We start from the raw sequence: 22969 nt of genomic DNA, 5'->3' as shown, positions 1-22969 counted from the left end.
CGGTTTAGATTGGAGTGTCAGTCTGAGACATGATAGGAACTTCTTTGGGTGTGTAAACCTCGAGTCGAATAGCCCCGGAGTGGAGTACTGGACTGGACAGTGCATGGAGTGGACGCACGACTCAGGTTCACGCTGGCGTCTTGCTTGGCCGCGGTGCAAATTGTTAAAGTTGGACAGATCGAGCTCTTTCATTAGCGGCTTAACCTATGTTTCTTTATTGTTTTAGATTTTAAAGTCAAATGACCGACTACACAGTTCGAAGTAGGTCTTATTGACGATGTCGATCCTTTGGCTGGTGTAGAAGAACTGAAGTGCAATAAAAGAGTATTTCCAGTAGGCTGTCTGGCAGCCTGCCTGAGGTCGCGTTGCGATGGGCAACGCTGGGATGGAGGAGCTGATCCCTCTGGTCAACCGTCTCCAGGACTCCTTCAGCTCCATCGGCCAGCGCTACGAGCTGGAGCTGCCGCAGATCGCTGTGGTGGGCGGCCAGAGCGCAGGGAAGACCTCCGTGTTGGAGAACTTTGTGGGAAGGTAAACAAAAAACTAAAACAGGCACTTGTTCTGTCAAGGCTAATACATTAAATGTATAGTTCCATAATGACCTAACACAGTGGTTCTCAACTTGAGGGGGTTCCAGCCAGGTGGTCCCCAGATAAATGATGGAGAGTTGGTAACTAATGGACCCTTAAATAGATCTTTAACTCCTGAAACAGGGGCCTTTTGATTTCATTTTACACTCTGAAGAGTTGAATTATTGTTAAACATCTGAATTACTTAATTTACAAAAAAAAGTCTACACGTTTTGGGTCTGATCTCATTAAATGGTGGTCTAGGCCTACTTGTTGCCAATAGGCTACAACAGACTGGGGGGGGGGGGGGGGGGGGGAGTTTGAGAATCACTGTTGTAAACAATGCTTTTAATTTTATATTGTGCCATTCATACCTCCAATAGACTACAGTATACTACATATGCTACCATGATGTTCCATTGCTTCTATAATTATGGCTTCTAGAAGACTAGTGGTAGATGCCTGAGATGGCAATGTCTTTGTGACAATCTCCAGCCCAGTAGCTTATCTCTCACAGGCAAGGTCCTTAGGTGTGTGTGTGTGTGTGTGTGTGTGTGTGTGTGTGTGTGTGTGTGTGTGTGTGTGTGTGTGTGTGTGTGTGTGTGTGTGAGAGAGAGAGAGAGCGAGAGACAAGGACCAGTCCAAATGCAACATGAAAAGGGTTGCCGTCCAGGCAACCAGATCTGAGCTGAACAGGCCTTTCTGATCTTGTTCAATGCTGACGATATCATTGTTGGCAAACGGAAACTATTCATCTGTCTGAAATTTGTGCAGTGGATTTTTTAAACATGTTTTAAGGTCCCATGTATTGTAAATCCTGCATAAATCACCATGAAAATCATTTAATTCTGTTGCATCCACAATATATGCCTTCTTCGACTTGGTGGTTTAGAATAATGCCTTGCTGCTGTTGAATAGGTCATTTCAGGCCAGTCTAGCATAGAGGAATGCTAGTGAATAAACCAGGCAGTTCAAGTTGAAGGATAATTGAATTCCCGCTGTGTCCAACCCCTTGGACAATAGCAGTGAACCCTGCATGGTAAGAGTAGGCCTAGTTGTCCACAACATTCTACCTTCCTGCAGGGGCGTCACACCAAATTCTGGGCCCTGGGTACAAGGATTCACTGCGGGCCCCCCATGAATGTTAACTATTGAAAAATAGCAGATATAAAGCTCACAGCGCGGCACCGATATCTGCTATTTTAGGAAAATCGTGAAAATGTGTGCAAGAAATCTATGTTTCCATGAGAGTGGTGCTCAAACCTTTTTATGTCAAGGACCCCCAAAATTATATGTATTTGGCCACGGACCCCCATCTCAAAATATTTAGTTCCAGGGACCCCCCAGAAGCAAAATGTTAGTGACAAATGTTCGCTTAAAAAATACAGATGTTCAAAGATTTTCACACATTTTCACGACTTTTCAAAAATAGCAGATCTACAAGCTTGCAGCGCGGCACCGTGAGCTTGTAGATCTGCTATTTTTCAATAGCTAAAGTTACTAGGGCCCCTCCACCTTGGGACCTAGTAACTTAGTCCCACTCCCCCTGTGACAACCCTGCCTTCCTGACTTGTGTCTTGCTATCTTGCAACAATGAAACAAGGTTCTGTATCTGTCTCTGCGTGTGTGTTACGTGAACTGGCGGTTCCTGTGTCAGCTGTTTTGATCTGTGGAAGGCTAAAGCGTAAACATCCTGTTTCAAGGTTTTGAATGGGGAAGAAGTCTAAAACTAAATTAAACGCATTAGCTATGCATTGTAGTCTATTGTTTTTGTTACAGCAGCCACAGTGTTGTTTTCATTCTTGAGATGAACGCCTCCCTAATGGCAAAGATATACGATTTTCCTCTTTAATGAACTTTCTTTTAATATTTTGTGTTGGAATAGTAGTATTATAGCTAAAACACAACCCACTACTGACTATTAGTGTACTTGTAGTGACATTTACTGCAGAGGCGATTCTAAGATCTGACCCCAGCCCCTAAGCCACTGGATATACAGTACATTGATATCTTTCTATGGTAGCCTATTTTAATTTATATGATCATTTTCATTGATCACGACTAAGTAGTAGTTTTTTTTTTCTTACAATGCCTCAATGGCCCGATTATGGAAATATCTCAACATCTGCATTGTGTAGATTTTCATGGTGGAAAAAACCCATCAAAGCTTTGAGCACAGGATTTTCCATCTAATGAGTATTTGATTTCTGATCATCTGATGGAGACTTCATTGACCACTGCAATCACTTGTAAAATATCGACAATTTATATTCAATAGCTTCGTAGCATAGAATCTGTTCTTGAGAGACTAGGTTGAAGGCATCACCTCTGCCATTTCTCAGTACTAAACGTGATCTTCAGCTAATTCTGTGACCACATCCTTCCTCTATTTGTCAGTGCTAGACGCGTTCTAGACATGTCTACTGCAGGTTACTCTGTGATACTCCTCTCGTGCTGTCCTCTACACCAGTGGTTCTCAACCTTTTCAGGCCGTGACCCCAAAGTCCCCAGTTAAATATTTTAACTGGGGACCCTCTCCACCCTGACGAGCACTAAGAGTTGAAACATTACATTTTGTATAACACGGTTCTTTTGTGAAAATAGCAGATCTACATGCTCACAACACCTCGCGATGTCTGCTATTTAGATATCTGCTATTTTCACAATTTCTGCCTATAATATTTGACAATTTTGCCAATGTTTAATTGGTCATTTTAGAGGGATTAAAATTTCATTTTTAGTCACTTTAGAAATGTGTAGATACCCTCTATACACTTAAACGTTATGTTGGTTTGTTTACTGTTGAGAGAGAAAACAATGTTCCACATTAAGCTAATAATCTGGGGACCCCCCCAAAATAATTTGGGAACCCCCTGGGGGTCCCGACCCACAGGTTGAGCTGAACCACTGCTCTACACCAGTGGTTCTCAACCTTTTCAGGCTGTGACCCCCAAAATAATCATAACTGGGGACCCCCCCACCCTGACGAGCACTTCTATTGTGAAAATGGTAGATCTACATGCTCACAGTGAGCATGTAGATCGGCTATTTTCACAATTTCTGCCTCTAATATTCAACAATTTGGCCAACGTCATTTTAGAGGTATTAAAAATCCCTTTTTAGTCACTTTAGAAATGTGTAGATACCCTCTATACACTTAAACTTTATGTTGGTTTCTTTACTGTTGAGTGAGAAATAACGTTGCACATTAAGCTAATCATCTGGGGACCCCCGAAAGTAATTTGGGGACCCGACCCACAGGTTGAGAACCAATGCTCTACACTCGATCCAAAACGCTGTCTGGGTCGCGGACCGAGTTTTGTTAGAAAATATCCCCCCTTTATTGGTTCTTTGTCACACTTGCCATCATTGTCTGCAGGGGTGTCACACCAAATCCTGGGCCCTGGGTACAAGGATTCACTTCAATTATTTTGTGCTTTAACTATTGAAAAATAGCAGATATACAAGCTCACAGCGCAGCACCGAGTGCTGCGCTGTGAGCTTGTAGATCTGCTATTTTTGAAAAATCGTGAAATCGTGTGCCAGTCTCTGAATATTTCAAATCCTTCTAAGGTTTTTTGTCAGTGGTGCTCAAACCTTTTCATGTGAAGGACCCCCAAAATGATATGTATTTGGCCACAGACCCCCACCCCCCATAAAAAATACATATATTCAAAGATTTGCACAAATTCTCACGACTTTTTCTAAAATAGATCTACAAGCAAGTGCCGCGCTGTGAGCTTTTATATCTGCTATTTTTCATTAGCTAAAGTATGAAATAATCAAGGCTCTTCCACCTTGTGACGCCTGATTGTCTTTGTCTTTGTGTGTTTCAATTCCTCATTCATGCTCTTCTTCCTCACTTAGGGACTTCCTCCCCCGGGGTTCAGGAATCGTCACCCGCCGGCCTTTGATTCTGCAGCTTGTCAGTGCAAGCACAGGTAGCTAAAACAAAACACACAATGCATACAGTACACACAGTTCATTCAGTCTTATTCCCAGGGGTCATCAATGTGTCCGTAGACGGACAGATGTGTCCGTGGCAAAGACTTGGCCTTGTCCGTGGAACATTTTAAGACTTCAGAATATGTATGACAATGATTTACTACGACACTATTGGCACATTAGGAGTCCACTAGTAGTCCGGCTGCCCCTCAGCTGGGGTATGAAATTAAGGTATATTGTTTTTTTTATTGGCCTAAAATATTGTCTATATAGATACGGTCATGAATCCACCTGCTGACCGCCTGTCAGCATTGAGCAATTTATTTTATGGGGGTAAAAGTGTGGGGCCCATTCACTTACTATACACTATACTATAAAGGAAAGAAATACCCCCCAAAATCTACTTTAAGTAGCATGTGAGGGGTCAAACTAGGGGTTCTTAATTATTCTGAATCCATTGCAAGCATTTGTTTGGCTGGAAAAACATTCTTTGGGCTAAAAACAGCCCAAGAAAGCTATGGTTTAGTGATGAGTCTTCACTTTTCACAATTTTCTGGGGGGGGGGGGGGTGTTTTTTGCCCAAGGAATGTTTTTCATGCAAAACAAATGCTTGCAATGGATTCAGAATAATGAAAAACCCCTAGTTTGACCCCTCACATGCTACTTAAAGCAGATTTCTTTGGGGGGGTATGTTTTTCCTTTATAGTATAGTGTATAGTAAGTGAATGGACCCAAACTTTTACCCCCTATAAAAGAAATTGCTCAATGCTGACAGGCGGTCAGCACTCAGCAGGTGGTTTCATGAATGTATATATATAGACAACATTTTAGGCCAATAAAAAAAACGATAGACCTTAATGTTATACTTGAGCCAGTAAAGGCCTGTTGGAGGCCTGTTGGCAGCCGGACTATTACAGTGGTTCTCCAACATTTTATTTGAAAGGACCACCATAACTCTGACTCTGAGAGTGTACAAATGGAACCATTGTACATTCTCAGAGTTACATACCTGTTATGGTCATTCAGGGATATGTATTTATGTCTGGTAATATTATTGTCTGCTCATTTTGTATGTCTGTGGCAAAAATGTCCACAACAAGCCCACATGGCCATGACCCATGCTCATTCATTCCTCATTGTATCCTGGCATACAGAACAGTTAACCAGCAGATGGCAGCATAGGGCCTTTAACACTGACAGAAGTCAGAATGATAGTGTGTGGGGAGAGTGGTTGTGTGACAGCAGTGGAACACATTCAACTCATGTGTGGACTTGAGTTGACATGTGGCATGTGGCATGCCTAAAATATTTCTTCCTACACCGCAGAATCGATAAAAAAAATGATAAATGAACACTGCAAAGCTTGGTTGGAGCGGTAAGGGTACATTTGGTTCCATTTGTAACCTCTCAGTGTTACAAATGGATAAATGAGCACCGAGGACTTTTACAGTGTGTAGCAGAGGCTTGGTTTTCGTGTAGTGGAAAAAAACATAAATAGGATTTAAAAATCCTGCTCTGTCATTACGTGGCTTTGTGGCCTGACTGTCAGGGTAGGAAACATCTGTGTGAATTGGTTGGTGGATTCCAGGGCTCACCAGCCACTTGCGCTCGCCTTTCAACATCTTAATTGAATTTTGGAATATAATAACCCTTAAAGACGATCACTGCGGGACACGTCGATGTTTGACCGGAGGATGACTCGACCGGGTGGTTGCAATGTCATTCCCTCCACACTATCTGCAGCTTCCTGTATCCAAATGAAGCAAAAAACTGTGGGGAAAGAAGTTGGTCCTATAGTGTGTATAGTTTCAATGTACTGATTATAGATGTTTTGGTAATTCTACTGTTATGCTGACAATGTTTACCTATGTTCCTGGTTTACCCATGGTCCTACTATTATGTATTACCTCCTTGAGCTGTCATTGCTTATTGTAAATCGCTCTGGATTAAGACAAGAGCGTCTGCTAAATGCCTGAATTGTAAATTGCATGATCACTGCTCATCTTGCACAGTGACCTAAATAGGAGAATATACTGAACACTGCCTTAATTTACTAGTACTTACCCAAGGGTTGTTTTTAATTTCACGCCCTGACCATCTTTTATTTTCCAGAACATGGAGAATTTCTCCATTGCAAGGGGAAGAAGTTCACAGACTTTAACGAGATCCGAGAGGAGATTGACCAAGAGACACAGAGACTTACAGGATCCAATAGGGGCATCTCTCCTGTTCCCATCAGCCTACGGATCTACTCACCAAATGGTAACAAAGCTATGTTTTTTTGTGTGTGTGTGTGTGGCTTTTGAACACAGTGTATTCATTCCAATCATGTCTGCTTTCCAATCATGTCTGCTTACCTTTTAGCAGTCATGGAAAAAGTACCAGTATGTAAAAGTATCCATACTGAAGTGTAGAAATACTCTGTTACAAGCGAAAGTCTGGAATTCAAAATGTACTTGAGTAAAAGTACAAAAGTATTGGTGTCAAAAGGTACTCAAAGTACCATAAGTAGAAAGTATTCATTATTAGGGATGGAACTCGAAACCCGAGCCTGAGACAAACTCGATAACAAATGTATTGAGTACCCGGTATCAATAAGCTTTGGGCTTATCAAGCCTGTTATCAAGCCTGTTATCGAGCATTGTGGCCCATGACGTCATGGTTACACAATCAAGACAAGTGGCGTTCAAGAAATTATTACAGTACTATTCATAATATAAAGTCATTTAACACTTATTGCACATTAATGAAAGGTTGTTTTAATTATATTTAACGATAATACTTTTTCGATAAAAGCCCGGCTCAATAAGCTGGATCGATAAGGTGCTCATTATCAATAAAAATGAACAAGCTTCATCTCTACCCATTATGCACTGCAGAATATCCCATTTTAAATGTATAACATGTAAATATTTTGAAAATAACTCTTTCTACAAGCTCGGACGAAATGTATATAGGGCTGAAGTGGGTAATGTATGTTTTGTTATAATAATACATATATACAAAGTAACTAGTAACTAAAGTTTTTAAATAATTGTACAATATTTGCCTCTGGAGTAGAAGTAAAATTATTGGAAATTGGAAATTCTCAAGTACAAATACCTCAGAATGTTACTTAAGTACAATACTTGAGTACACAAGTTACTTACATAGTTGGTCGCCCCTTGCGAGAACTGGGGGAAGACCGTTTGGTTGTAGCTCTGCAGTATTTTCCTTCTTTCTCTCTTTTTCTTACTTTTTTTCCGTCTTTTTTCTTCTGTGTGACCCTTTACATTGGCCAGACTTGGCATGTGTTTTGGTGGTCTTCGTTTTTATTTCTGTTTTTAGTGTTTATTCTCTTACTGTACTTACTGTACTCTGTACTCTGTTCTTGTTTTTTCTTTTTATCTTTTTCATACTTCTCTGTAACTTTGTAAATAACCTTATACTGCTGTGCTGCCTCTGGGCAACACATTTTCTCCCTTGGGATAATAAAGGTATCTATCTATTACACCACTGCCTCTATGCTGTACTCTCGTGTTTGTGTGTTCTCAGTGTTGAACCTAACTCTAGTGGACCTGCCTGGAATCACAAAGGTACCGGTGGGCGAGCAACCAGCTGACATAGAGTATCAGATCAGAGACATGATCATGCAGTTCATCTGCAAGGAGAACTGTCTGATTCTGGCCGTGACACCGGCCAACATTGACCTGGCCAACTCCGATGCACTCAAACTGGCCAAAGATGTTGACCCACAGGGTGAGTGGCATGTGTTTCTCAGTATACCCTTTTGTACAACCAGAGTTCACACTTTTGTAAACCTATGTTTAGGCCTGTCACAATTATTACATAATCGACTAATCGCAATTATTTGACATATTCGCAATTATTTAGTCATAATCGTTTACATGTTGAAAAATGTTAATGTATTTTCAATATTTTCAAAAGTAGTGGAAGGTTTCCTCTCAGAGGCTATTATCCATTTGAGTTCAATGTAGCTCTGTATTGTCTTCTATTGAATTATGTTCTATTCATTCGTTTAAACAAATTGTGCTTGTGTATTCTTTAATATCCATAATTCATTTGGTCTGTCCTACAGGCCAGCGAACTATTGGAGTCATTACCAAGCTTGATCTGATGGATGAAGGGACGGATGCTCGGAATATACTCGAGAACAGACTGCTTCCGCTGCGCAGAGGTGCATTGTGTGTGTGTGTGTGTGTGTGTGTGTGTGTGTGTGTGTGTGAGACGTGTGTGTGTGTGTGTGTGTGTGTGTGTGTGTGTGTGTGTGTGTGTGTGTGTGTGTGTGTGTGTGTGTGTGTGTGTGTGTATGTGCAGAATGGCTGTAGTCTTGTCATGTGTCTTATTAGATAAAAAAAATAATCAGAGAGAAATTAAACCTTGATTGAACACATTGTCACTGGACAGAGCAGAGGGACACTCGTGTACACACACGCATGGACACACACACACACACACACACACACACACACACACACACACACACACACACACACACACACACACACACACACACATTCCCACAGATACCCCCCTCCCCTCCCTTTCTCTTTCTCTCCCTTCTCTTTGGCCTGACTTAAGCACTAAAATGTAGTTATCCAATCTGTATTACATCATACAAATGCCTTGTGTGTGTGTGTGTGTGTGTGTGTGTGTGTGTGTGTGTGTGTGTGTGTGTGTGTGCGTGTGTGCGTGTGTGCGTGCGTGCGTCCGTGAGAGAGTGAGAGTGTGTTCTTTATTGAGCTCATGGGTTTATGTTACAGTTTGGACTGTGGGAGCAGAGTTGGGGGACTGGTGCCAACCAGCCCAGTGCCCAGTTATCCAGTATTAGCATGTGTGTGTGTGTGTGTGTGTGTGTGTGTGTGTGTGTGTGTGTGTGTGTGTGTGTGTGTGTGTGTGTGTGTGTGTGTGTGTGTGTCTGCCTGCGTGCATTTGTTTGTGTTGCACAGACACGCACTCGCACGCACGCACTCACTCACGCACGCACGCACACAGACACACACACACACACACACACACACACACACACACACACACACACACACACACACACACACACACACACACTCCCACAGCCCAGTGTGTATATGCATTACTGTACATACTGTATACTGTACATATTTGACTGTGCATGTGCGTAAGTCTCTGTATGTTTATGTTTATGTGTATGTGTGTGTACATAGATACAGTACAGTTCAGGGTCAGGGTAGCACCAGGTGCTGCTCTTTCATGCCTCCTCTGCAGTGTTAATGCATTAGCTACGGCGGTCCATTGATATGACTGCTCTAGTAGCAGCGCAGAGCCCCAGCCATTAGATACGGAGCCCAGTGTTGTTACCCTCACATTAGTGTGCTAAAGAGACATGGATATTTGCCCCGCTCTGGCAAATGATGTGCCATTACACACAGACACACAACAGCGTTTCCATATTGTACTACACTCTTAAAGGACCATAACGGTGGACTGGCATGTTTAGCTCATTGACTATGTATGACTCACGGCATACTTGACATAACTGCTGACCATTTCCCAAACTCCCAAAGCATACCATTGGCATTTCTTTAGACTGTGAGTGAGACTTGCTTGAGATGGGTTATCCAGCATGCTACATTTCACAGCGTAGTTACTTTGTTACTAAAGTTATGTTATCATTATTATACTTTTTTAAAGGAATTTATAGCATTTTAAAGTACGGATCGATTTGAAGATTCAAGTTGAAAATAATCCCTGGACAAAATGTTTATTTATACATATATATATAGTTAAAATGTCCATGACTTCTGTAACAGTTTTAAAGATCATGAAGAAAATGCAAACATACTTGAAATCTAAAGCCATTAATGTTAAAATTGGCTATGTTTAATATGTACTGTATGATATACACTACAGTATGGCCGGTGATGTGACTAGACTGTTTTTTTAGGCCGTTATGGTCCTTAGTTTAATGCACCATATTACTATGTGGAGATTGTTTCTAAGACTACTTTATACGTACTGTAATACTCACTCATACTTCCCTCTCCAGGTTACATAGGGGTTGTGAACCGCAGCCAGAAGGACATTAATGGTAAGAAGGACATCAAAACATCACTGCTTGCAGAGAAGAAGTTCTTCGAGTCACATCCAGCTTACAGACACATGGCTGAACGCATGGGAACGCCACACTTACAGAGTATCCTCAACCAGGTACAAAAAAGCACACACAAACCTATTTGCCTTGTGTCGGATTATTTTACCATTGGTTTTCTGAGTTACACTGTATTCACAACGCTAACCACCACACTAAAGTGTTGAAGTGGCCGTGTCTGAGGTTTTGAGTTGACATCTGTCACCGCGTGTCAACGCAGTGATTGCGACCGAAGGTCGCATATACTCTGAAGAACCGTGTCACTTGAGTGTCCTTCCTTCCTTCCGTATCCTCGTGACCGTCCGTATCCTCTGTGATGTCAGTGTGATGTCAGCGAGTTGTGACATCACTTCCTGTACAGGGCGGCTACACGAAATGTGGATAACACTATATATGGAGATAGTCCAGTCCATCATGTCATATGGGACTAACGTCATAGAAAGTAGCCATTGTTAGGCCGGAGTCATTGGCTGTCTAAACATGGAGATGTGGATAACACTATATATGGAGATAGTCTTGTCCAATATGTCATATGGGACTACCGTCATAGACAGTAGGGATGTCACCGAATAATCGATTTTCGAATATTCGTTCCATTAATCAATATTCGATTTTAATATTTCATAATCGAAAATCGAAAAAATATTATTTTTTTTTTTTTTCGTTTTTTTTTTTTTTTTAATACTATTTTTTGGCTTAGTTAGTTAGTTTCAAACAAAATATAGAATATAGGCTAACAATAGTATTAATGATAATAGTAAATGGCCATTGATTTATTATTCACACCAGCACCAACTGTAAACTGTGTAGAGTGAAGGAGCACAGCAGAGTGGCAGCTGCCTGCTACACACTCCCCTCCTGTCTCAGACACAGGTGTGATTGATTCAGGCTTGATTGTTTGGTACTTGGTGGCCATCATCAAAGAAAAGGGAAAACAGTGCCCTCTGTATTGTAAAGCATCACAGAATCTGTTCTTGAGAGATTAGGTGAACAGTACACTGGCACACTAAAAAGAAAGATGAAGAGTAGTAGTTAGGCTACCAATTACCTGAAGAGCCATGTTGTACATAGGTAAATGTGCATTGAAATCCAGTAAAAAAAAAAAAAAATTAATAAAAAAATAATAATAATTAATTTTCGATTTTCGAATAATATTCGAATATTGCTATAGAATAATCGATTTTGATAAAGGTCCATTTTTGACATCCCTAATAGACAGTAGCCATTGTTAATCCGGAGTCAATGGCTGACTGTCTGTACAGGAAGTGATGTCACATGACATAATTTTTATGCCCATATATGAGTCCTAACATGGAGATGTGGATAACACTATATATGGAGATAGTCTAGTCCAATATGTCATATGGAACTACCGTCATAGACAGTAGCTATTGTTAGGTCGGAGTCAATGGCTGTCTGTCTGTCTGTCTGTCTGTCTGACTGTCTGTACAGGAAGTGATGTCACATGACATACTTTTTATGCCCATATATGAGTCCTTCTGTACCACATCTCCATGTTTAGGCAAACTCCACACAGAAAGGCCCTATTGCCAACCCAACCAAGGGTGTGAGCGATAGGGCCTTTCTGTGTGGAGTTTGCATGTTCTCCCCGTGTCTCCTAGGGTTGATACCCTCACAAAAACATGAACAAACTCCCCCCAGAATGACAACAACTAGAATCGTCAGAGAAACGCTGTGGTTGGCCAGATGGTCAAGAATTGGCGCGACCTCGCCCTTTAGGGCGAGGTCATTTGGACCTATACATGGAGAAATGGAGCAAACCTGTTTGGCCTAAACATGGAGATGTGGTACAGAATGACTCATATATGGGCATAAAAAGTATGTCATGTGACATCACTTCCTGTACAGACAGTCAGACAGACAGACAGCCATTGACTCCGGCCTAACAATGGCTACTGTCTATGACGGTAGTCCCATATGACATGATGGACTGGACTATCTTCATAATATAGTGTTCTCCACATCTCCATGTTTAGGCCCTATCGCTCACACCCTAGGTGGGGTTGGCGATAGGGCCTTTCTGTGTGGAGTTTACATGTTCTCCCCGTGTCTCCTAGGGTTGATACCCTCACAAAAACATGAACAAACTCCCCCCAGAATGATAACAACTAGAATCGTCAGAGAAACGCTGTGGTTGGCCAGATAGTCAAGAATTGGCGCATGTCACCCTGAGGTCGCATTCCACCCTCAGGTGTCTTACTAGTATTAGTTTGGCCGTGCCAGGCACTACAGATGGGAAAGAAATATTGTGTGACTACATTACCGATAAGCTGTGAATGACTAGCAATGCAACAGGTTATCTGTACTCTGCTCAAACAGTTCTCCTGTTTGGGCAGAGAGCACCTGGCGTAATGGTTGAAACCGACCACGGCTGGAGCTGTCCTAGTTGTTAATGTACCGGTATGTTGTTTAGTTTTCTGTCTATCCATCTACAACTGCTATTAAAAAGTTCCGGACAGGAGAACTCTCAGTTGCTGTGGCTTTCTGGGGAGAAACTCCTTACTGTACGTCCATATTCTAACCTTTTAGACCATCTCTGTTGCTCATCCAGTGACTTCTACTGGTTGGTCAGGGTGCCTGTTCAGTAGGGAGAAGGAAAAGAAGTTGGATTGTGTCGTGTTCCTACACATGCGCTAATATACCTTCCCAAGGAAACTCCTTACAGTGAAAGAGGCAGCTTGTAACGTTGTGTTTATTGTAGGGGACACATGGTTTTCTCCACCATTCCACATGACCAACCGTAGGGGTTAGCAGTGACACGGACTACATGTGTGTGGCGATACAGTTGGGAATTGGCATAGTGAATGACAAAGACGGAGAGAAAATTGGAAAAAGGGGAAAAAAGACTAGAGGAAAAAAATACTTATTCACAGTCTATGTACACCTGTATATGTGGTGTTATAAAATAAGTACCGTACTCCTATCTGTTCTCTGTAGCAACTGACCAACCACATCAGGGAAACTCTGCCGGCGCTCCGTTGTCATCTACAGACCCAGCTCTTGGCCCTGGACAAAGAGGCTGAGAACCACAGACATTATACACCCGATGACCCCGCACGCAAGACCAAGGCCCTGCTAACGTCAGTCACTAACTCAAACAATCTATGTGTGATGTTTCTGTGTATGTGCATCATGTCCACATGAGTTAAAAGTCGACTAAATATCATACGATTTTAGTCTACAGTTGATCTTGATCTTGTCGACAAAAATGTATTTTGGCACTTGGTTGCATGCTGAAAATAGATGATCTACAAACTCACAACGCGTCTCACTCTCAGCACGGCGCGTTGTGAGCTTGTAGATCTGCTATTTTCAGAGCACCTCACTAGAGCACAACCAAACAGAATGACTTGACTTTTAGTTCTACTGGATCTCTTTGTTGTTTTTGTTGTCCTTCAGTATGAGCCCTGCCTTACAGATGTGAGCCAGCCCAGTATATGTTCTTCTGTGTTCCAGGTTAATCCAGAGGTTTGGGATTGCCTTTGAGAAGCTCATTGAAGGCTCTGGTGATAATGTAGACACCGCCCAGCTGTCAGGGGGAGCCAAGATCAATCGAATCTTCCATGAACGCTTCCCCTACGAACTGGTTAAGGTGTGTGCGTAGTAGGGCATTCACGAATAGTGATTATTTAGTATTCGAATTATTCAACCTCAAAGTATTCGAATAGTCGAATATTCGACAGGACTGGCCAAACTGTCAAATATTAAGTAAGCAAGAGGCGAACATTGTGAAAATAGCCGATCTACATGCTCACAACGCCTCGCAAATCTGCTATTTTCACAATATTTATCTGCGGAACCGAGTCACTTTAAATGTAATCTCTCGAGACAGCCTCAGAGCAGGTGTCGCCCTTTCTTCTTTGACGATGGGTTCCCAGATTGCTTTAAATGTAATATCTGCAATTCCAAGTGCTTGTCAGGGTGGGGGTCCCCAGTTTAAATATGTTTATTTTGGGGGTCACGGCCTAAAAAGGTTTGAGAACCGCTGGTATAGAGCATTATTCATTCTTATGACTTCCTATCTAGCCAAGCCTTATAAACTATATATTTGAGAGAAAGAGAAAACAATAAAAAAAAAAAAAAATAAGCGAATATTCGACTTCGGTGAACAACGTCGAATAGTGACTTTGATATTCGAATATTCGAATATTTGGTGAATGCCCTAGTGCGTAGTCTGTGTGTGTGTGTGTGTGTGTGTGTAAGTGCGTGTGTGTGTGTGTGTGTGTGTGTGTGTGTGTGTGTGTGTGTGTGTGTGTGTGTGTGTGTGTGTGTGTTTTTGTGGGTGTGTCCGTGTCCTTCCCTATTTCCCTAACTGATGGAGTGTTGTGCTTGTCTTCAGATTGATCTCGATGAGACTGAATTGCGTCGAGAGATCATGTTCGCTATCAGAAACATCCACGGTGTCAGGTGTGTGGCTATGTGGGCTTTTTAAGAATCACACAACTCTATACTATACTATATGTTATTTATTTTATTTATCCATTCATTCATGGCAGCCAGATACGTTTTATGGCATGGCCATAAGCCAAGACTTCTAGAACAGGATTTGCCTGTATTCGTGCATCAACAGTATGTCAATTATGTAAGATATGTATGTATGTATGCATGTCCCCCCAAAGGTATGCTACTCCCAGCTCATACCTCTACATGCATGATGGCACAAAACAGATTACATTCCATGAAAACCATGAAAGCCTGAAATGCCAGTTGAAGTAAAAGTAAAACTGAATCTCATCATGAAGATTGTTAAAGATGGGTCATAGTTCAAAATCTATGCAACTAGATTGTAGATGTAGATGTTTTAGTTACACCAACCACTTCTGTTGTTATTATTGGTGAAGTATTTATAAAGATTGCTATTTCTAATTGGCCAAATGAGGCATATATAGCGAGCCCATGGCCAGCCTACAAGGACTAGTGCTGGTTTGCCACTGAACACCACTGTTATTAATTAGACCATTTATATATGTCTAACACCACTGTTATTAGACCATTTATATATGTCTAATTTTCTCACCTTTGTTTCTTTTCTTATGTCCCCTTCCATCCCCATGCCTCTGTTTCTATAGGACAGGCCTGTTCACCCCTGACATGGCCTTTGAAGCTATTGTGAAAAGACAGATTGTAAATCTGAACATGCCTTGCATTAAATGTGTTGACATGGTTTCTGAAGAACTCATTGTCACTGTGCGTCACTGTACCAAAATGGTATGAACCTGTGTGTGTACGTATAATGAATTGCATTTTTACGTACTTTGTGTATGCCATAGTGTATTTACGAGTATGTGTATATACCCATTGCCACGTGCATGTCGGCATGCCAGAAGCAACTTGTAGAAGTAATGTGTGGTATCTGTTTTCTAAAGCTGAGTCCTTTTCCCAAACTGCGAGAAGAGGCAGAGAGAATCGTGACCACAGAAATCCGGGAAAAAGAGAGTAAATGCAAAGACCAGGTTGGTCACACACACTCACGCACGCACGCACACACACCACACACACATACACACACACACACGCACGCACACGCGCGCGCGCGCACACACACACACACACACACACACACACACACACACACACACACACACACACACACACACACACCTTTTCTCACAATTTTGCTGTGTTTTGTCCATCCTATTGAGCTTCTTACTGTGCATACCGGTATGTCCTGTTCAGGTCCGGCTGTTAATCGACGTCCAGCTTGCCTACATCAACACCAACCATGATGATTTCATTGGATTTGCCAAGTGAGTTTAGTACGTCTCATTAGTATGTCTCATTATCCCATTGTTAGACGATTATGACGCTGTTCAATGTGACACAAAAAAGAGACATGCTTCCTTATGGTGGACATTTTTGTCATAAATGACCATTCCAGGTCTGTAACTCTAAGAGGCTATAAATGGAACCAAATGGTTCCATGTGTACACTCTCAGAGTCATAGGGGTCCTTGAAAATAAAACGTTTGAGAACCACTGTCCAAGTGGACTCCTTATGTGCCATACTGTCTTATGACACTGATTTACTATAACACTGTGTGATAATAAATAGTGTCATAGTAAATCAGTGTCATACCGTACATACCGGTATTCTGAAGAAAACCTGGAGATTGACATTCAGTAATTGGGTCTTATGATGTCTTGCCTACAAGGACAAGTCTTTCCATGGACACATTTGTCCTCTCTCTCTCTCTCTCTCTCTCTCTCTCTCTCTCTCTCTCTCTCTCTCTCTCTCTCTCTCTCTCTCTCTCTCAGTGCCCAGCAGAAGACCAATGGCAACAACCGGAAGACCTTTCCAAACCAAGTGAGTTTGCAATACTGCAATAACACTCTAAAGTGTTAAAACCAAATGAATTAAAAAGCTTGACTAGAACAACTGTTATTGAATAGAAAGCACTACTTACTCGCATATTATTTGAACGTATTTCCATCAAAACTGGACTAAATGAAATGTTATGGCCAATGTTTAAAATTAATCTTCTCAGGAGCCACTAAGTGCAGCTGCATTCCATTTCTTTGTGATGTTATAATCTTCAACAAAAGTGTGTTTTCACTCATATGCTAGCTATGTTTTTCTCTCTCAGTTTTCTATGCATAATGTAGATGGATAAAAGGGGCCAATTGGATTCAGAAATCATGGAAAGGCGGTACTGAAGCCAAAAAAAGCTTAAGAACCATTCTATTATACATGTACCGACTGCCACAGCCTATACTGTGACTAAGCTCAGTACTGTAGGTACTGTATGTTTTCACAGGATCTCTACGGAGCATGCAACTTTGACAGGATCTCATTTCGACACGCTTCCATTATTAGCTATTTTACTTTTACGACATCATGGGTATTTTTCGCGGGCATACTTTGCATTGCACAACATCATGCTAATATATGATTGTAGACAGCTGTGGTTTTCCCCACCCACATCTGCATATAATAGGGAGATTTGTGTGTGTGGCCCAAATGGTTTAATCAGAGGAAATGTGGGCCTGGCAGATGTTCATATACAGTCCATCAATGTCCCAGAAATGGTGTTTGACTGAGTGTGAGTTTATATCCCTCATTCCTGCGAATCATTCCATGACCATGGGCCCGGATAGAACAAGGCATCCAAAATAAAAACAATGTCCGAAACACTGGGCAAGTAAGATCCACTGTTTATTGTCTCCCCCCAGAAGAAAATATTTGAGTTACAAATGTTCGCTTTTAAATAGATATATTCAAAGACTTGCAAAGAAAAATCTGGATTTTTCAAAAATAGCAGATCTACAAGCTCGCAGCGCGGCACTCGGTGCCGCGCTGTGAGCTTGTATATCTGCTATTTTTCAATAGTTAGAGCGGTCTCAACGTTTCCATCACATGAGGAAGGAATTCAACATTCCTGATGAAGATATGGCCTGTCACAATTATCACACAATCGCCTAATCGTAATTATTTAACATAGTCGCAATTTTATTTTGTATAATGAAAAAGCAGATATTTCTTTCAAATGTTTTCAAAAAGTAGTGGAACTAGTTGATGCGTGGTGAGCTTGTAGATCGTCTATTTCCACTATTAATCTATCTGCCCTCTATGACTTCAAAGCCTAAAAGCCAAGCATAAATTTGAATTATACAGGGTGCCGAGCGTAGCCAAGAGTTAGATCTTACAGATCTATAGATCATATATCTTAAATATAAATGTATATAACTTGTTTGTTAATTTCCATCTCCAATGATACTCAACATCCACAATGGTCCCCAAAATGTACTGGGTCCAACTAGGAACGTACCTCCATCACTAACCTCCATCCTTCCTCTCTCTCCTGTTCCAGGGCGTGGCTACTCCTTCACGTTTAATAGTAGGAGCCCATTCTCTTAAAAAGCATTCTCGCTCATTCGCTCCGCACTCTGGAGAGATAACACGTTTTTTCAGGATTCACTTCACGCTAAAGGGTTTGGAGCTTTGGACACACTGTCGCTGACCACTGGCTAACCTCACCTCACTGACTCTGTCACAGCTGTCTGTGTCTCACATGTGGCCAGCCAACCGCTTTCATCTTTGCCTTTTGTTTTTATTGCTCATCAGCTGCCACTGTTTGCCGTGCTAACATCACAGACATTCCACTTGTCAATCACAGCGCATTAGCGTTCACAGCAGGGGTCATCATGTCCGTAGACCAGGGGTCTTCAACGTTTTCAGGCCAAGGACCCATTAGCTGAGAGAGAGATGAAGCAGGGACCCCCTCTACATATTGTATAAATGTGTGATGCAGATTTTCATCGATTTCATAGACAGATTCATAGACTTGTTTGACAGCACTGTCATCAGTCTATGTTTGATTCGTGTTTTTAGTTAACTTGACCTTCACTGTGTACTTGGTCTGCTCTTTTATTTTACCTCTACGCCAAACCTTTGGAGTTCTCAAGGCGTTGAGAGCTTGTAGATCAAGTTGTTAATTTAAAAGAATGATCCTATCACAAAGATTTGGCGGCCCCCCTGTAGTAACTCTGAGGACCCCCTAGGGGTCCCGGACCCCCTGTTGAAGACCCCTGCCGTAGACGGACAAATGTGTCCGTGGCATTTACACACCATTATAATGTTCTTATCATGTTCATGATAACCAATTACTGCATGTCAAGTCTCCAGGTTTTCTATAGAATATGTAGGATACGGATTTACTACGTCACTATGGCACATTATGAGTCCACTAGTACCAGTGGTTCTCAAAAGTTGTATTTGTAAGCACCCCCGTAACTCTGAGAGTGTACAAATGGAACCACATGGACCCGTAGTGTACAAACGGAACCAAATGTCCATTTGTACACTCTCAGAGTTACAGAGCTGTTATGGTCATTCAGGGCTAGCTAGCGCTGTGTGTTTCTGTTAATATTATTGTCTTATCATTTTGTATGTCCGTGGCAAAAAAATAATTTTGAAAAAAAAAAAAATGTCCACCACAGGCCAGCATGGCGATGACCCCTGGTTCACACAGTTCACGGACTGCTTGGTGTACGGCGCTCGCACTCTGCTCCGCCGCTCCATAAATATACACAGAGAATGAGTGTTTCCTTACAGACGGGCAGGATGGAGATGTCATCACACACTCTCTTCATGTCATCTCATCCTTCCTTTTATCCTCCTTTCCCTGTTTTTTTTTTTTCTTCTTTTTTTTCACCAGCCAGTCAAGTGATATGTCATCGCTGTCGGGCAGAAATCTTGTCTCTTTGTTTTAACTCTTGAGTTGTTTTTTTTTTTTTTTGTAAATTAATGCCAAAACTTGATCGTACCACAGCGTCACAAAAAAGCATCAAAAGTAGCAGGTCCGCAAGCTCGAAACGCGACGCAAAGCGACTCGTTTTGAGCTTGTAGGTCTGCTTGTCCCTACAACCCTGATGCCCCAGCCCAGTGGTTCTCAAACCTTTTCATGTCAAGGACCTCCAAATTAATAATGTATCTGGCCACGGACCCCCAAGATATTTTGTGCCAGGGGAACCCGAACCCCATACAAGATTTGTTTTGTTAAAATGTTTCAAAAATATAAAATAACACATATAGCAGATGCGTAAGCATCACATCACAACGCAATGTGATATGAGCTTGTAGGTCGGCTATTTTCAAATTGGCGATGTATATACGTTTAAAGTGGTTGAACTGATTTTGATGCAATATCAACTAATTTTGGGTCCTTCGCTCTCTCTCACCCCAACTCTTATCGTATTCTTTCAGTAAAGTAAGTATGAGTAAAATGATGAGTAAGGTAAAATGACGAGTAAAATGTACGGCAATATAGTTTTTGTGGAGTAAAATGTACAATTGGCTCTGATATGTAGTAGTGGAGAATAAAATAATATAATATAAAATACTCAATTAAAATAAAAGTACCTCAAAATTGTACTAACTACAGTACTTTCCACCACTGCATTTCCCCTCAAATGTTTCTGGTTTATTTTTTTTAAGATTTGTTTTGGGGCTTTTATTGATAGGACAGTAGACTGACAGGAAATGGGGGGAGAGACGGGGAGTGACATGCGGCAAAGGTCGTCCGGATCGGGAATCGAACCGGCGCCGCCGCCAGGCATCCATACCTATGTGGCATCCATGCCTATGTGGCATTGCCTAAATGGTATATGCACCCGGACCAGTAGGCCAGCGGGTGCCCCAATGTTTCTGGTTTCAACTGCTTTCAAACACAAAAGGTTATAATATTATGGGGATAAGAGGTTTCTGCCCCGACAACAGTGATATACACAATCTGTCTGTTCTTTAGTCTTCCTGTCCTCTCCTCTGCCTACCCAGCTGGGGAGTGGTATAAATGTGGGATTTGTATTTGTGTGTCTGGGCAGATATTTTGATTCAGGTAAATAAAACCCATCTCCAAGCCAGCTTTTCAGGAATTTCTATTTCAGTGACTTGCTTGACTTCTGTCCACAGTCAAATCCTCAATGTCAATGTAACCATTTCGTTGCTGTTTGGCAGAAACATTGTATCTCACTGTTTGTAACGTTTTTCTCTTTTTCCCCCCGTGCCCTACTTCATCATACTACAGTGAGTGTGGCTCAAAATTAGCAACAAAATAGTTGTATATTTTAGATTTTTGGGTAATAACTACATTGGATCCATTGAAAGTTCCAATGTGGCCAGCCGTGCTGACTACTAAAAAATACTTTTTGTATTTGTTTTGGACATACAAGGTTTCCACCCGACCGCGGCGATTTGTTGATTAGCCTTGAGGATTTTTTACTGTGCAACGCTGCTGTCGTCATGCAGTCTGTTTCAGCTTACCTTGGCTTGCACGTCTCCACAGGGAGAACTTTCTAACAGAATACTCCTCTAGCTTCTCATTAAACCATTCTATCCACAACGCTGTATTGGTTGTGACTCCCTTCTATCCCTCTGCTCTGCTGTGCAGGTCATCCGTAAGGGCTGGCTGACCATCAGCAACATCAGCATCATAAAGGGAGGACCCAAGTACTGGTTCCTTCTCACTGCAGAGACTCTGTCCTGGTTTAAGGATGATGAGGTGAGGCTTTCACTGCACGGTAAAAAGCTGTGTTCATTTGAAGGTGCTGTAAGTGATTCTTATATATATTATTGTTTTTGTTGTTGAAATAAGTGTTAAATAGCGTTATACTCCCATAGCATTTATGTTTTATTGTTTACAGTCTAGGCCTCTAGGATGTAGAGCACTGTTTTCCAAACAGCGGGTCAGGACACATCTATGGGTCATGGACCAATTTGTATGGGTCGCAAGTGACTATTTTTTTCGTTTTCTACATTTGAAAATATACATTATTTAAAAAGGGGGAAACAAACTTAAATTCATCAATTAAAAACAATTCCTGTTTTCATAAATAACCGAAAACATACAGACTTAGATAGATAGATACCTTTATTATCCCAAGGGGGAAATTATCTGAGCTGCAGAAAATGAAGACAAAACTTGAGATTGGGATAAAAGTTTATTTTCAGATGCATACGTAATAATATCGTAGTTTGAAACGGCACAATGAATCAGGAAGCAGAGAAACAACAACCAAAAGTAAAATCATCAGTAATGAAAGAATTCAGTAATGAAAGGTGGGAACACATCTTTAAATAACTTTTCATTCCTTCACATCCGCGCCAGAGTATTATTCCTGCAGAGTATTCATACCGGAAGTACTACTGGAGGAAGAGCCGTCCCAGCAGCAGCGGCCCTCCCTCTGCTCGGATTGGTGGAGGGAGCGGGGCCCTCTGCTCTGATAGGTGGAGGGAGCGGGGCCCTCTGCTCTGATAGGTGGAGGGAGCGGGGCCCTCTGCTCTGATAGGTGGAGGGAGCGGGGCCCTCTGCTCTGATAGGTGCAGAGGGTCTTGTCAGCGGGGCTGCCATCTGTCTGCCTGTCTGTGCCTGCTGTACAGGAGCAGAAGGTCTGCACAGCAAGTGTAGACAGGCAGACACACCACAACACTGTCCTGTCGCCTGGCACTGCAGCGCTGCTCACCCATGGCGTTCAGAGGTCACATACTGGAATAGGAATCATAATACAGCACTGGTTCCCAAACACTGGGTCGGGACCCATTGGTGGGTCGGTCGCTGACACTTTGTGTGGGTCCATTTCTTTATTCACTAATTATCGTTATTACTATTTCAAAACATTTTCCAAAAACATTCCCAAAAAAAAAAAACATTCATGAATTAAAAACAAAATTCAATGATTTTTTCCAATAATTTCATGAAGAAATCAAAGAGAAATCTAAGAAATTCCATAAATTAGAAAACAAATGTTTAAGAAGCTGTGAAAAAAGCTGATCTACAAACTCACAACGTGGCGCAAAGCGACACGTTGCGTGC

At 41.7% G+C, this 22969-nt stretch overlaps 1 protein-coding gene across 1 annotated transcript in view; it reads left to right on the top strand.

The window, feature by feature from the left end:
• Positions 1-276: 276 nt before the first annotated feature.
• Positions 277-22969, top strand: part of dnm3a (dynamin 3a) — a 44079-nt gene continuing 21386 nt past the window's right edge. Inside the window, exons 1-15 of the mRNA XM_080724804.1 lie at positions 277-531; positions 4437-4510; positions 6627-6776; positions 8049-8252; positions 8593-8691; positions 10540-10700; positions 13600-13742; positions 14119-14254; positions 15002-15069; positions 15732-15870; positions 16029-16115; positions 16339-16409; positions 16917-16965; positions 18470-18496; positions 21548-21658. Of these exons, the coding sequence (XP_080580930.1) occupies positions 371-531; positions 4437-4510; positions 6627-6776; positions 8049-8252; positions 8593-8691; positions 10540-10700; positions 13600-13742; positions 14119-14254; positions 15002-15069; positions 15732-15870; positions 16029-16115; positions 16339-16409; positions 16917-16965; positions 18470-18496; positions 21548-21658 (1680 nt within the window). The 5' untranslated portion in view covers positions 277-370. The remainder of the gene's footprint in view (positions 532-4436; positions 4511-6626; positions 6777-8048; positions 8253-8592; positions 8692-10539; positions 10701-13599; positions 13743-14118; positions 14255-15001; positions 15070-15731; positions 15871-16028; positions 16116-16338; positions 16410-16916; positions 16966-18469; positions 18497-21547; positions 21659-22969) is intronic.

This window comes from Nannobrachium achirus, assembly GCF_963921795.1.
Source record: "Nannobrachium achirus genome assembly, chromosome: 1".
Classification (NCBI taxonomy): Eukaryota; Metazoa; Chordata; class Actinopteri; order Myctophiformes; family Myctophidae; genus Nannobrachium; species Nannobrachium achirus.
The sequence above is the reverse complement of the archived record's forward strand: the minus strand, read 5'-3'. Positions and strand labels throughout refer to the sequence as shown.